General features: G+C 38.6%; 1 protein-coding gene across 1 annotated transcript in view; it reads right to left on the bottom strand.

Moving 5' to 3' along the window:
• LOC141005823 (transcription factor 4-like) overlaps positions 1 to 15497 on the bottom strand; it is a 232452-nt gene that overhangs the window by 114881 nt on the left and 102074 nt on the right. Inside the window, 1 exon segment of the mRNA XM_073477860.1 lies at positions 8887 to 8951. Coding sequence (XP_073333961.1) covers positions 8887 to 8951 — 65 coding nt within the window.

The raw sequence follows: 15497 nt of genomic DNA, 5'->3' as shown, positions 1-15497 counted from the left end.
TTGAGATGTGCGAATGGACGTGAGACGACATTCTGTCTAATCTCTATGAACAGATATTTAAAATAGCTCATAAAATTGCTGAAATAAAGCTAAATCCTCGTCAGATGATAGCTTCTTGGTATGAGATTACATTTAGGTCAATGCATTCTACCTCTTTTGCTCCCCACAGGGACTGTTTGCTTGCATGCAACCAAAGACTGCTCGAGTTTGATTGGTCAATACTACAAATTCAAACTACAAATGGACACTAAAACACACCCGATACCAAAATCTTGTCTACAGATTCAGTTTATTGAGCTGAAAAATTTCCAAACCCATTTTTACACCAAACAAGTTCTGCTACCAAACTGTGGATTAAAACCAGAAAATTGAAATTCTGACCGAACATTTTCACTAAATGCGTCAAAACTCCCTAATCAGACACAGGTCATGCAGTCTCAGAGATGTAGGTTTGAGTCTGACCTTTAACCTTTGCTTCCTGAGACTGAGAAGTTTAATCCACACCAACAAGATTTCTTAGTGATTTAGTCACATTTGAACGCAGTGTCATCAGTTAAAGCCTTTCGATGCTAACAGTGCAGCTCTTGGGTTGGCATGTTGTTCATTTCACCACTTTGGTACTGAAAGAAATATCCTGTCAATTATTGGATGGATTGATTTGACAGACAATATCCAGTTGATGAACCATAATGGCTTTGCTGACATTTCATGTAGTACCACCTTTAGGTCAAAATTTCAGTTTTATCCAACTCTCTGGTTTTACAGCCAAACACCTGGCAAACTTATTGCACTCCCTGCAACACCTCGCTTGGTTCCACAACTTTAGAAAAGGTGCCAACATCTTAGATCTAATCAGTGATTCTAATAGGTGTTGAGCCACTCAGAACTTTCTGGGTGGGAGCAAGAATGGATAAGATTAGATTTGTAAGTTGACTTACAGAAATAACAACCCTCAATTTCTTCTACAGACATGACAAGTGTTTAAATGATGTCAACAAAAAGGATTGGTTCAGGAAAACCATCCCTCCCTGCCCCCAAACAGCAATCGGCACAATTTCTGACTGAATAATGAAGTGAAAATGATATGGCTGTTCAGTCTTAATATCCAGCCAAATGTTTAGGAACTCAGCTGGAGGAAATTTGCAGATTTGTGGTTTTGATTGAGCACGATAACAACATTATGATGCGTATATTAAACACTTAAACACTCTACAACACAAACTGGAGCCAGAATGTGGAACCAAAACCTAAATTGCCTCAGCACATCAATGGTACAAATCTATTTGGTTTGGTCAGAGAGTTGTGGAATAAACTGGGGTCACTGGATATCTTCCTGGTGTTAGCTTTTGAGCTCATCCTCCCTTCTAAGTGTTTTTTTTTTTCTTTCACTAACAGCCGAGGATGAAGCCAGAGGATTTTGGACTTCAGCCCAGCATGTAAATTTATCTGCCATTTCCAAACAATTTCCATCAGGAGCCATTCAGACTGTGTAACAGGATAATTTGACAGCAGCCCAGTAGGAAAATGGCCAGTGAGGCAGTAATGTTTGATTTATTTCATATTTTTGTCCTCTATGGTTTGCTGTAGCCTCGTACAAAGGCCACAGCTGGATATGAGAGGTAGTTATAAATAAAAGATCAGCTAGTTGGCGATAAATGGATGGATGGATGGATGGATGGATGGATCAGAGACCAATCACTTCAACAAATGGACTGCTAGATGAACAAATGAATACAGCAAAAGGCTAAATAGTGAATAAATGAGTGGGCCCGTAGACAGACGGGTTTACAAAACTGATTAATGACCCAAAATACAAGTAAATACATGAACAAATGAATGAATGACTGAGAAAAAGAACGAGTGATCACATGGACAAAGTGTGTCCAGTGAGTGAGTGAATGACCCAACTAATTCATGAATGAATAAATCAATTGATTGATAAATGGTCAGACGGACGAAAATATGATGGATGGATAAATACACCAATAAATGAACAAATCTCCTAATGAATGAATGAATGAATGAATGAATGAATGAACCAGTGAATAAATGAGCAGTCAACACAAAAGACTCAGGGCCGAATCTACTAAGATCCCAAATTGCTTGTACTAATCTGCGTGTGCAATCTAGAAATTTGCGTGTGGGGTTGAACCGCGGTTTGCGATTTACGAAGAGTGATTGCATAAATGACAACAGGCGCAAACGTGTTGGAGACACGCCTATTTAAATGAGGGTTTAGCGTGTTTCATGGTTTCCAGCATGGCGAGTTTGAGAGAGCGAAAACGCAAAGTGAAATTCGACCCTTTGGAATTAGAAGTGTTGGTAGAGGAAGCGAATAAACATTTCAATGAGCTGCAGCAAAGGAATCTGACGGTCGCGCAAAGGAACGCCGTGTGGGAGAAAATCGGTGAAAAAGTTAATGCTGTTGGAAAAAACAGGCGAACAGTGGATGAAGTGAAAAGGAGATACCAAGACATCAGAGGAAGAACAAAAGAAAAATTGGCGTATAATAAAAGGTCTGCAAATTAAACAGGCTTCCATTGTTTCGGCGTCTCCTTCTTGCAACAATAACCGCAGCCATGTGTGCGCAATTACGCATACAAACCGTTTGCACCTCCCTTTGAGACGTGTTAAATATAGAAGCAGTTTCTATTAGCAAAATTGCTTTCAGGTTTGATAAATCACTTTGCGTGTGCTAAATTAATATATTTACATTTTCTCCACCCAGAACATGCACAATTGCGTGTAAACGCCCCATATTGCATATTCATTGCTGCAAACGTACTAACTGGATGCAGACGCGCTATTTTGCACCTTTGACAGACGCAACCCTTTTTGCGCACTGTTAGTAAATCAGTTTGCACAATTTTTTGCGTGTGTAAGGAGTTTGCACACGTTTTAATACACGCAAACCTTTAGTAGATCCGGCCCTCAGTGTATATTGAAATTGATGAGTTAATAAATGACTGAATGCACAAACAACCAAAAAATAAATTCACAAAATGAATGACTGAAAACAAACCGATGAATTTTATCTACTACTACATCAATCAATCCATTATTTGTAACTGCTTATCCTTTGGAGGGTGGCTGACACTGGGGGTGCACCCATTTCATCACAGGACTGACATATAAAGTGAGACCCAAAAAATACAAAATAAAAAGTAGGAGAATGTGGAGTATTTGAATGAAGGAACAGGGATATTAAGAATTCACAAACTAACAAACAAACAAAAAAAAAACATGGATGAATACACACAAGACAGTATTGAATATGAACCAGAAAATAAACACATTGAACAAAAGTGGAGCAACAACAGAACCCACTAAATAAATTGACTGATAAAATGGTGAATGAGTGAATAAAACAGATGAGGAAGTGAACTAAGTGAGCCTCGGAGAACAATTTAACCAGAGTCAAAGTCAACCAACAGCTATATTTAATTCCACCGGTGGAAGGACATCTGCATGCAACTATTCCAGCACAACTGACACACTTGGCGAGAGGCAGATATGACCGGCGTATTCTGTCTCTTTGTGTGAGTGCGTGTTTGCGTCTTTGTTCACAAGGTTGTCAGGGCCAAATCCTGTCCTCGTAACAGAAAGGAAAAGATCAAAACCAAAAAGGCAGGAAGGTCTTTTTAGCCCTAAAGTCTGAAAACTACTACAGGTCCTTCAAATGCCACACTGGGATTTTTGCCTTCCTTTAGTTGCCTTCACTCCACTTTCTGTCTTCTCTTCATTCACAAGGCTCGACAGTAACGGTTGCCCAGTTGCCCCGGGCAACCGGATTTGGCCCACCGTCAATCATTTTGTTTGGTTTGATCGCCCCTGTTGGCAGCCACTTCTCCTCTTATTAGACTGAACCTCTGTGTCCCTCATCACTGACGCTCATCTCCAGAACACAACGTGTCTTGTTAAAACAAGAAGAGAAAAAAATGGATTACGTGAAGATTATGTTTGAACATAAAATCTAGCAGATCCAGTTTAAAATGCACAAATATTCCCATTTTGTCAACAGACATTAAAAAAGAGACAGAGACGGCTGAGACACAGACCCTGTGTTACACCAGAATCAGACTGCATAAAACTGTACGGCTCTATGATAACACAACACCAACACAACGATGATAACACAACACCAACATTTCTGAAAAGCAGAAATATCGACCACATCACAGTCACAATTTGACTGACATAGGTGGTTGGTAAGGTGCCAGGGGCCGAGAACAAACGCTCATTCTCCGTCACTCGGTGGTGAAGCGCTTTTTCCTTCCAGTCATAGAAAGAGAGTGAGTGTGTGGAGGTGCAGCATACACACAGAGGGTGATGTCACACTCACAGGTGTGATGAATTTAGTGTAATGCTCCCGACTCAAGGGTAACAGTCAAAGGGTCATGGATTCATAAGAAACAATATGAAATATTTTTCCTCTTTCGCTCTCTTTACAGCTCTGTGCAGTGATGTCAAAAAAACGTGTCGTTAAATTTGTAAAACTAGGTAAAAAAAAATCGTCAGTGTTTTTTTTTGTTGGGACTCTGTGAGGCTTACCAGATGCTGCGTTGGTTGTCTTCCACTACACACACTACACAGCTTAAGTCAGCATTGTGGCATGTAACATGCTTTTTCATTCCCAACTCTCCACATCTGTTGGCTAATATCATGATGTCTGATCGGCATTAATAAACATCAAACACTTAGATCAAATCTACCAGATCTACCAGATTAGTCCGTTTCATTGTCACACTCTTTTATAGTTGCTTCAACAATGTGGCATCATGAACAGATCCCAAAATGACAAGAAATCTGATTGAGTACACCTTATCGTGTATTGAGATGACATTTAGTGTCTGGAAATTTTAAAATTGCTGATTATTAACTGAATGGTTGACCATCATAAGTATTCTGTAGTTCTGTGAGTTAACGATTGTTGTAAAATCGTAGAGTAGCTGTAAGCTTCGGACTACTGGAAGTATTTTTATTATTCTTCTGATATCAGTTGGTGTAATATGAGTGTAATTAAAGACACATAATGGGCATGACAAAACTGAATAGTTTTACATTTTACAGTTCATCGGAATATTTTGTTGCTGATGTGGACTTGATTGCAGGACTTAATTTATCGGCACAAAAGCGGTGCCAGAAGTCGCCTGTACAAGAGAATCCATTCCCGACATTAGAGTTGGGATCCCACGTCCATCAGAATAAACTTCATTTTCCAAAAGTTTAATTTGAAGTAGGAAAAAATAATCACAAATAAACAAATTGCTACAACTCTGTTGCATGACCCTTGACTTTCAAATAGACTGACCACAGTTGTGACTTGGCATTCAGCAAAGTTGTACAGTGAGGCAGTCAAGAATTCCCGTCATGTGTGATGTTCATGAAGCAAACATTCTGACTATATGATTGGGTGTGTACATCTGTGGACACACTTCATTTCGAATTCTTCAGAAAGGAAAACACAATGTAGCAGAAGGAGACGAGAGGCACCCTGAGGCGTGATAGAGTGTGAAGAACACAACTAACCTGAAGAGACACTTGAAGTCCCACCACCCTGCTATTAAAGCTATGGTAAGTTAGCTAACTGTTTGTCCTATGGGCAGTAAGCTGTTTCAATTTCTGGCAAATTCTTAGCAAGCCACATTTGCTTAAACAGTCTGGAAGCCAGTTTTTCTCCCAAAAGAAGTTTGCAGATGCAAAATAATGAATAACTGAGCCTGGTGTCCAGGCTAACGTTAGCTGTGTTAATGAGTTCGCTTCAGATCGCTAGCTTCACAGCTGCAGGGCTCGACAATTAATGTTATGACTAGTAAACATTATGGTAGGTAAAAGCCGTGTTGGCTTTTAAAACCTTTTCCACAAAGTGTCTAAGCTTAACTGAATTATCTTAAAGAGAGACAACTAAAGGTTGACTAAAGTGTAATCGCCTTTTGTCAATGAAAACTGGACTAAAATGTTTTAACTATGAAGGGTAAAATGACTAAAATGTTTTAACTATGAAGGGTAAAATGACTAAAATGTGACTTAAATCAAGAAGCATTTTCGTCTAAAGACAAAGACTGAAACTAAGTGTATAGCTGCCAAAAGTAACACTGGTGTCAGTGGAGGAGTTTTATCTTTGAGTAAGAGGGAATCACCCAGGGGCAACAATCTACACTTTAATGTGTGTGGTTCCCTTCGCAGACTTTTACTCGTGTGAAGATGTTGTGTTCTTATTTAGAAGTCACAGTCCAGACTGAATGTGACAGATGAGATAACTTTGACTTTGTGCAGCGTGATGTACACACGTCCATCTCATGAGACATGGTGAGTTCAAATCAACATCAAGAGGCTTAGTGATGATTGGATATTGAACTATTCATTCACAACTCTTACTTCAGCACCGAAAGTATTTTTGTGATTGAAAAGTTCTGCTGCAGCTATGAAACATGTACTGCGCAGAAAATTCTACATTTCTGATTTTCTGAGGAGTTAAATAATATGATGAAATTTCCCTGATCTGAAACACCAACATCTTGTTCTACAGCCTTCATACATTCATCGTAATCTGTAACATCTTTAAGCACAACTCTGATTTCCATAAACACGGAAATGCACTTCTTTGATAAGCTTTAATTAATAGATGTCCAAGACTAAAAGAAAACTAAATCCATAACATCAGACTCAGTCAACATGTCCGACAGCCTGTGCCGGAACAGAACGTATGTGATCATTTAATTTCAAAACCTGAAGGTGGTCATCAAATTACAGCCAGCACATCAAGCCTCTCTCTGATTAATATTCCAGCAGCAGAATCAAACATCAACATCTGTACATTTTCTTAATTATCAATGTGCATCCTCTCACGGATGCATATGGTCCATGAGAACTGAGCGGGAAGATCACAGTGTGGATTCAAACCCAGCAACTACCAAAGTCCTCACAACACCTGTTGCCAGTGCTGACGAACAAATATCACATTTAAAAGAATAATATTTAAAAGTTCAAATGAATAATTCTTTGTTTCGTGAAGTTGGGAATATGTGGCGAAGTTAGACGTCTCTCCGGAAAACATAAAATATGAAAAACATGTAACAGATGTTGTTTTTAGTAGTCGTGACGATGACTGACACATAAGTTTTCGTTATGTGAACTTTAAATAACTGTTGATACTAGATAATAAAATAACAACCACATCAACCTGAAAAGTTGCAGCCAGAAATAATCTGCAACCAAGTCAAAGACACTTTAAAACTGTCTCTTGTTATATGCTGGAAATATGAGGAAAAAAACCAGAAGAAGACAAAAATAAAAAGAAGAAACAAGTATTTTAAAAGCCATTGTCCTTGCAGAGCAGTGGGAGCTTAGTGTGTGGATGTCAGCTGGCAAAAACTGTGTTTATATTTCCAAAGGAGCATACTCAAAGTCATGTTCTTTTCAAACATCCTCCCTCCTGATCTAACAATGCAAGTTAGAGGGGTGTGGGTGGAGGTCAGCGGTCATCCGGGTCACATTATATTCTCTACACCACGGCTACGTTCAACAATCCAATCAAATTCAAGGATTTGATTCAAATACTGGGAAAACTCTCCTCAAGCGGCAGAAAAGGAAATTAGAAATCTGTGACATTATCCAACACGTTCACACTCCCAACTCATCAAATCCAGCAGCTTGGTCGGTGACCTTAAGCTTCAAACTATGACACTCTACCTACCTCTGTAGTGTCAGTTGCACGTGAAGGGCTGAAGTTAACAATACGTAACATACAACATCCAGTTAGACTTGACAAACAGTTCACATAGTACGACATATGATGATTTTTGGACTTTTGTTTTGTTGTCAAACAGTCTGGTTAGCTTTGGTTAGCTTTAGGCTCCATAACTACTTGGTTAGGTTTAGGAAAAGATCTTACTTTGGTTTTAAATATCTAAGTTCACTCTTGTAAACTAAGTTACATACATAAACTTAAGCTAGTTTAAACTAACTTAAAAACAAATCACTCTTGACTCACTCTCAAACCCTGGTCTCCGGAGAGGGAAGGTCCAGCCTGTGACCCACCCACCCACCGCCCAACTCAGACTTCTCTTGCTCTTTATGCTACTACACTGGGGGGCACTTCAAGAAGTGATGCTAGAAGGTTACCTGCAGCATCAGTCTTAGAAGCGTAGGGCCACCGACCAGTCTGCTGAATTTGATGTGTTGGGAATGAGAACAGGATGCATCATCAGAATGTGAAGTGTATGGGCGTAGTGGGAACATGCGGGCAGGGCCACATTCAGTGGGCTGGATTCCAAGGAAGTAGAACCGGAAACTGGAAACTTTGTGGTGCACGCACCAGGCAAGCAGCTCTCAGAGGACTGAACAGGCGACATCTTTGGTTTTTATTATCTGGTTCTATATTACAATACAGGTGCAGTCATCACATTACAGAAACCTCCCTCTCACTGTGACTAAGGTCATGTGTGTCATCATCAAAAATGTTCAATAAACTTCAATAAGCAGTGGGTCTCAATGAACAGCAGTGCTTCACACTGCTCTGCTCCTAAAGTTAAAGAATAAGATCAGCAGTGATTACAAGCTGAATTCTACTCTAGCGTGTTGGTTTAAGAAATTTAAACACAAACCAGTTATCTTTCACCTGCAGGATGTCAGCGGGTTCAGCAGGCTGTGTGCTCACTGCTGTCTTCTTTGACACAACTGTTCACAGCTACTGAAGCCCAGTGCTTAAATCCCTCGTCCCTGGGACTGAACATCCTCTACCACTGACCTCAGATCAAATCCAAACAGAGTTTGCTCTCCTCTGTCTCCCTCAGTATGTTGACTGCTTGCACACAAAAATGCATGAAAGCTAAGCAACGTGCTCACTCAGCTTTTATAAAAGAAGACATTTAGAGCGGGACTGACCTGGTGGCAGTGTGGGTTGGACTCTCTGCCGTACGAACCGCTGTATGAACTCCTGTCTGTTTTACCTGCAGGGGAAAAAAGATGGGACAGTCAGGAGCCATCTCAACAAAGTATACTGTAACTGTATAGGAAAGTTAGAATGGTTATTATCTTCATAAAGAGGAGACAACAAACCACACAACATGTTACAATACACCGCACCATCCATTCCTTCATTCAGTCAGTTGCATAGCATTCAGTAGCATTTCAGTGTACCAACTATGTGTAAAAAAATGGGGTGTATAAAAATCAGCAGCATGGGTAGAACTATAAAATAATCAATTAGTTATTAAATGTTAATGTTTTTGAGGAATGAATTAATTGATTTGATTAATTGGTTAAGACCAAAAAGTCAAAATTCTTTAGTTCCAGTTTCTTCAAAGTGAATATTTTCTGGGTTTTTTCCTCCTGTATGACAACAAACAAGACATTTAAGGGCATCATCATGGGCTTCAGGAAATGCTGATCAACATTTTTCACCATTTCTGGATATTTCTTAGACATAATATCTACTGGACTTATCAAGAAAATCATCAACAAATTAATCAAAAGTAAAAATAATAGTTAATTGGAACCTTACACGTATCATTTGTTTGTATGTCTATCCGTCCATCAACCCATCCATAAAAAATTGGTCTTAAATTTTTTTCCAGTATGAATTTATTACAGGTTTTTTCTGATGAGGTTAAAATAAATTGTTAAAATCCAGTTTGATTATTAATTAATCAATTCATTCATTTACTTAAGATAGATACATTCACTACTAATACAATCAACTGGATGAAAAAATATGCATTTTGATGAATTTGTTTACCACCAGTGACATATCTCCTTTGAACATCAAACATATATTTCAATCGTTCTTTCATTCATTGACGGATCATTCATTCACACTCTGTTGAGGAAACAGTCAATGATATTCAGTAGAAAACAGCCAAAGCCAGATTACATGATCAGAGTCTTCAGTGTGTGTGTGTGTGTGTGCGTGTGTGTGTTCTGTATCTGCTCGCTGATCTCACAGCGCAACAAAACGGACATCTGCTACGCCTGCAATGCATAGATCCATATGCAGGGGAAGAAAAACAGTCTTGCTACAAGATCCAGAAACAACATTTCACTCCGTACTTTCTTTCAGGTGTAGATTTAGTTTCTTTGCAGTCAGACAAAACAAACTAAATATGAGACGAGATAAAAGAAAGATCTAGAAACCAAGAAAAATGAAACATATCTATGATCATCATTGATGTTAAACAACTTTTCAGACATGTAATGTGTTTCGGGAAACCGTCCCTCTACATCACACTTCACCTCAGGATACCTCTGTCATGTCGTTACAGTAAACTACACATCAACCCGTCTGAAGGTTTGCCATGGATGGTGCTGTTCTATTCTTTCATCCATTTCTCCCATTGGACAAATGTCGGTCCATGGACTGTAATTACTGTCGGTATATAGCTGCTACGATTAGTCAATTAATTGATAGGTCATTCTAAAGAAAACTAATTGCCAACTATTTTGACAATCGATAAATTGTTTCAGTCTTTTTTCAAACAAAAATGTCAAACACATGCTGGTTCAATCCTCTTAAATGTGAGGATTTGCTGCTTTTCTTTGTTATTTATGACAGTAAATGAAGAGTCTTTGGGTTTTGGACTGTTGGTTGGAAAAGAGAAGCAAGGTGAGAATGTCACTTTGGGCTCTGGGAAACTGTGATGAACATTTCATTCTTTTTTCTGATATGTTATGGACTAAACGATTAATCAGTCAATTAACAAATTAAACAATAATCAGCATATTAATCCATAATGAAATAATCTCTTGTTGCAGGGTTAGGGCTATAGGCAACCAACACTTCTAAAGAAGCACCTGGATTTGACGTACCTATCAAACATTGTTATTTTGTATCGTTATCTCTGACACTGTAATTTTCCCATCTATCAAATGGGATGCATTGCATTGTGGGATACTCAGTGCCATGGCCAATACTTTTTTTTCTGTTCCCTTGTGACATTTTCATCAACCAAGTACTTTATAAACTATATTATTTGACCATTCAAAAGTCTGGAATCATCTGTTATACTGCTGTTTCTCTTCTGTCCTTCAATTAGGGCTGTTTGAACATCGATAAAATCAAAGTGTTTCATGAGAGGGGAGAATAATGTTGGAACCATTTCCCCCTGAAAACCCTTCAATTTTGAATTTATTTTCCAGTCCAGAACAACGTAAGTGACCCGAGATCATTTCCGAACCACAACTGTGCCTCTGCAATCTACTTACTGGTTAGACTGAATAAATCTAAAATGTGATTTGTCGGTCCATATTATGTTCAGCTAATATTCGATGATCCAGTTCCAACAGTGCTAACCCTCGGCTAAGCTTCAGAGTTACTTTGATAGAGAAAGACAGGAAACAGGAAGCTGTTCCAATTTAGATCTTCTCAATTTTGATGCCTCCATTTTTTTTATTTTTTTTAACCAACTGATTTCTTCTATTCTTTGTGTCTTTCTGCCTTTTTAATTGACCAGTCTGGTTTAACCATTTAACAGTGTTAGGTTCTCCATGTACACAACATTACTTTTTTTATACACAACATTGTCTATTTGTTCAGTTCAGTTCAGAACTGAACTGAACTGAACTGAACTGATGAACTGATTGTCTATTTGTAAAAAGGACTTTCTACAACCTAAAAGCATAAAAGACCATTGAAAAATACAAAGTAGGCCTCTCAGCCATCTGACTGTAACAAATCAAGCTTTAGTGGCAGAAGACTCCAAAGTTTTGAACATTAGTGTCTATCAGTGGTTTTCAAACTTTTGTGCTGAGCCAAAATAGCCTCTTTAACACGAGATATCTAATCACCCTGTACATGTTTATTTTCAGCCAAATAAAACTTGACACAGTGACCGTCTTCCCCTTTTCTTTCTTTTTTCTTCTTTCTTTCCCCCCCTTATTATCTTCCTTCACATTGGCTGTCGATCAGGGCCTTTGGTGCGTCACACTAATAACTTCCACCATCCGACGATTGTGTGAACTACAAAATAAAAAGATTTTTTTCAGGATTTTTTTAAGGGTAAAGAATTTTTGACCCTGTATTGGGGAATGAACACATACAAAGCACTGATATAGAAATGAAAAACTAATTTGTGACTTGTTGTATATTAGATTATAATGTATGGTCGTACCAAAATCCCACTGCACACCTGGACTTGCCTCAAGGCACGCCATTGGGGAACCACTGGTGTACACATTTTTGAAGAGGAATTTGGCTACTAAAATAAAACAGCTGACACCACTAAGCCACCACCTACTATTGCCATAGCAGCTGTCTGGCACGGCCTAGCAAGTAGCTACCAACGCCCTAGCGACTGATTAAATGCAGCAAAGAACTAGCAACCATGAACACAATCACACAGTGTTCTTAAATTTACATGTAAACTATAGTTTTGGATCAGGGTGTCCTCTGTTTGGAGCTCTCTCCTGTAAAACGTGCAGGTGTCTTAAGTTTTAACCCACACCTGACATACATTTTAGGTCTGTGAGAAAACAAGAGCCCAGGAATCCTCACCTACCCAACTGTCTTTGTGGAACATCTTTGGTCGAACATGTTCAAACATGTGTTTGATTGAAATCAGACATCACAGCTCTTAAAAAGCAGGCCAAGGATTGATCAGTACACGACAAGAAGGTGAAGCCTCTTTGGCAGGTTACCCACCATCGTTTTAATACAGCGTGTCTGGCTGTGAAAAAGGTGTCTGATGAATTTTGAAGATGCACCGACCGCTGCTGCGGCGTGTACACAACAAAGCTAATTTCCCATCCAGCTTCTGAACAAGTGTTCCTATCCTCCGGGCTGCGGGACCACTTCGAGCCTATTTTTACCACACAGACCTTCTTCTTGGATAAAACCTTAAATCTTCAGCCAGTCTAAATATCAAACCACAGTTAGTGTGTAATTACATTCTGCGGTCGGTGCAGCCGTATGAGATGAAATGGAGGGGTTTTATAGCGAGCGTGTGTGGAGGAAAATGAAGCGTGTACGTGGTGAAGGGTTTGAATCAGGCGTGTATAGACCAGCGCTGAATACACGCCAACATGGTAGTCGATGCAGAAGAGGTTGATAATTACAGGCGTACAGAATGGGAATGTGGTCGACTATGTGTGTATCTGACAGTGTGTGTATGTGTGTGTTTTTGTCTGTGACCGATACAGCGGCCTCGGCTTCAGCTACGACTGATGCCAGCTGGACCGGGTTGGCACATATACAAAGACTCCCACACACACACACACACACACCGCAACACACACACACACACAAAGTACTGGAAATCACTGGCACAGATACACACACACAGACGTGTAAATGTGTACAATATATGTACTGTATATAGCCCCATGTACAGAAGCACACACACTCACACACACATGCAAATGTACTTTTGCATGGTACCGAAATATATCCGCACACAGAAGCACATGCATTTAAAAATACTAATTCAGGACCGCACACACACAGAGACACACCCACACACACACACACACACACACACACACACACACACACACACACAGATCAAGATTCATTTAGATTTAACATCACAAGCACCTCTGCAAAACAACACAACCTGCAAACGAATCCAAAAATCTTTGAACCATTTTACAATTAAAATGCACAATTTCTTGGCTGCTTCAAATCCTGAATATAAACGTGAGAAAAATAATATATTTTAAATGAATTATTCTATCATTTTCAAGCCTACAGCCCTTTAAAAGTAGTGATCTTTTTAATATTTTTTTAATTGGTAGATATTTTAGAAATCTGTCAACACAATTCAAATTTGTCCAGTGTTAAAGGTTTTACTGTGATGTACAATGAAGCAGTGTTTTATATGTACTGTAAGAGAAGCTGAAGAGTTTCTAAGGAATCTATCCATGAATTAAATAGAATTAGAAAAAAAACATGGATTGTAACTGGTAATTTTAGTTTCATTAATCAGTTCTCCTGTATCCCACATGTGATACATATTATTTAAAATCTTTTGTATGGAACATGGGGCGACATTAAACCATTGTTGTGATCAATTATTAACTTTAATCATTTAAAATTCCATTCCTCCACACAGATAGCAATATACTATACACAATTAAACGGTGTAATTTACCATTATTTCACTGATTGGTCACTATACCAGATTAAATTACAATTGAATCTTCTATTAATTCAAAATAAAGCTACATCAAATATGTAGCGTGAGCAACTACTAGCTTTAATCGTCCTTTCTTTCTTTCATTTTTAATTCATCCACTAATTCACACAGTTACATCTTAGGTTGAAACACTTTAAACGTCTATTAATTCTCTCCAATATACCAGTAAATAACATTGAAAAAATTTAAACTAACATAAATCAACCATCATTAATAATGGTAAAGTTGCAGTTAATTAAACTTTAGTTAACAGTCATATGCTTGTTAACAAACAAATTAAAAAATGCTTTATAAACCATTTATTAAGCAATTGTACAGTTTAGAAACATAAGTTACAACTCTATTATGGCTATCCAAATAACGTTTGTAGATGAACTATGAACTAGTATTTATTAGCCATTTACAAAGTGTAATAAAAAACAATTGCCTAATAAATGGTTTGTTAAGAGTGAAATAACTATTCACTGAATTGTAATTAACCATAAATTAACCATTTATTAATGACGGTTACTATAAAGTGTCCAGCTGCCTGAGCAGAAACACTGCAGGAACAAAACCATGAAAAAAAATCACAGGGGTTTAGAACAAGAAACCAAAAAGACAAAACAGAGGCCTAACATAGGTGGTTAACCACGAACGCATGAGGATTGTGGATGAGAAGCTTTTGCATCTGTAAAAGACCTCTCCACTTCAGTCCTGACATTTCACATTCACAGCACTGATCACCCCCTCAACCCACTCTCCTCACTGCTTACGTGTTGCCGGGTATACAGGAACTTAAAGTGGAGGAGGGCCAACACTGGCAGGAGTTTTGTCTCTTCTGCCACGGCAGCCCTAAATAGAAAACCCCGCTGAGTACTGACTGCTTAGTTTATTATTAGTTTATTACATTTATTTATATCAGGACCACGCACAAAATACATAAATCTCAAAAGTGAAAGAAGGTGCTTTGTACCAGATTTAGCTACTGAACAATGATTACACACACACACACACACACACACACACAAAAATGAGCAACAGAGTGCTTTTTAAAAAAAGCTGCAGGAAATCAAATGCTGGCGTAAAGGATCGTGTCCGAGAAACAAACTATGTCACTGACAGCTGTTTATCACGTTTAAGACCATACTGTTAATACTGAAATGTATCAGTTAGGATAACAATGACCCGTGTACAGAAGCTACTTTAAAAAGATTCCAAACTGAGGCTCTCGCAACTGTATAACCCCTGTTCTTTACTTTTGTCCAAACACGGCGACCTTTTCACCTCCACCATCTCTGCAGGCCAAGCTCATGTATTACACACACAAACAAAAATCCCTGGTATTTTAATTAGAAAAAAGCCGGGCAGGGACGGAGCAACACAGGA

This window comes from Pagrus major, chromosome 12 (genome assembly GCF_040436345.1).
Source record: "Pagrus major chromosome 12, Pma_NU_1.0".
In the NCBI taxonomy this organism is placed as follows: Eukaryota; Metazoa; Chordata; class Actinopteri; order Spariformes; family Sparidae; genus Pagrus; species Pagrus major.
This window is presented reverse-complemented; position numbering and strand designations above follow the sequence as displayed.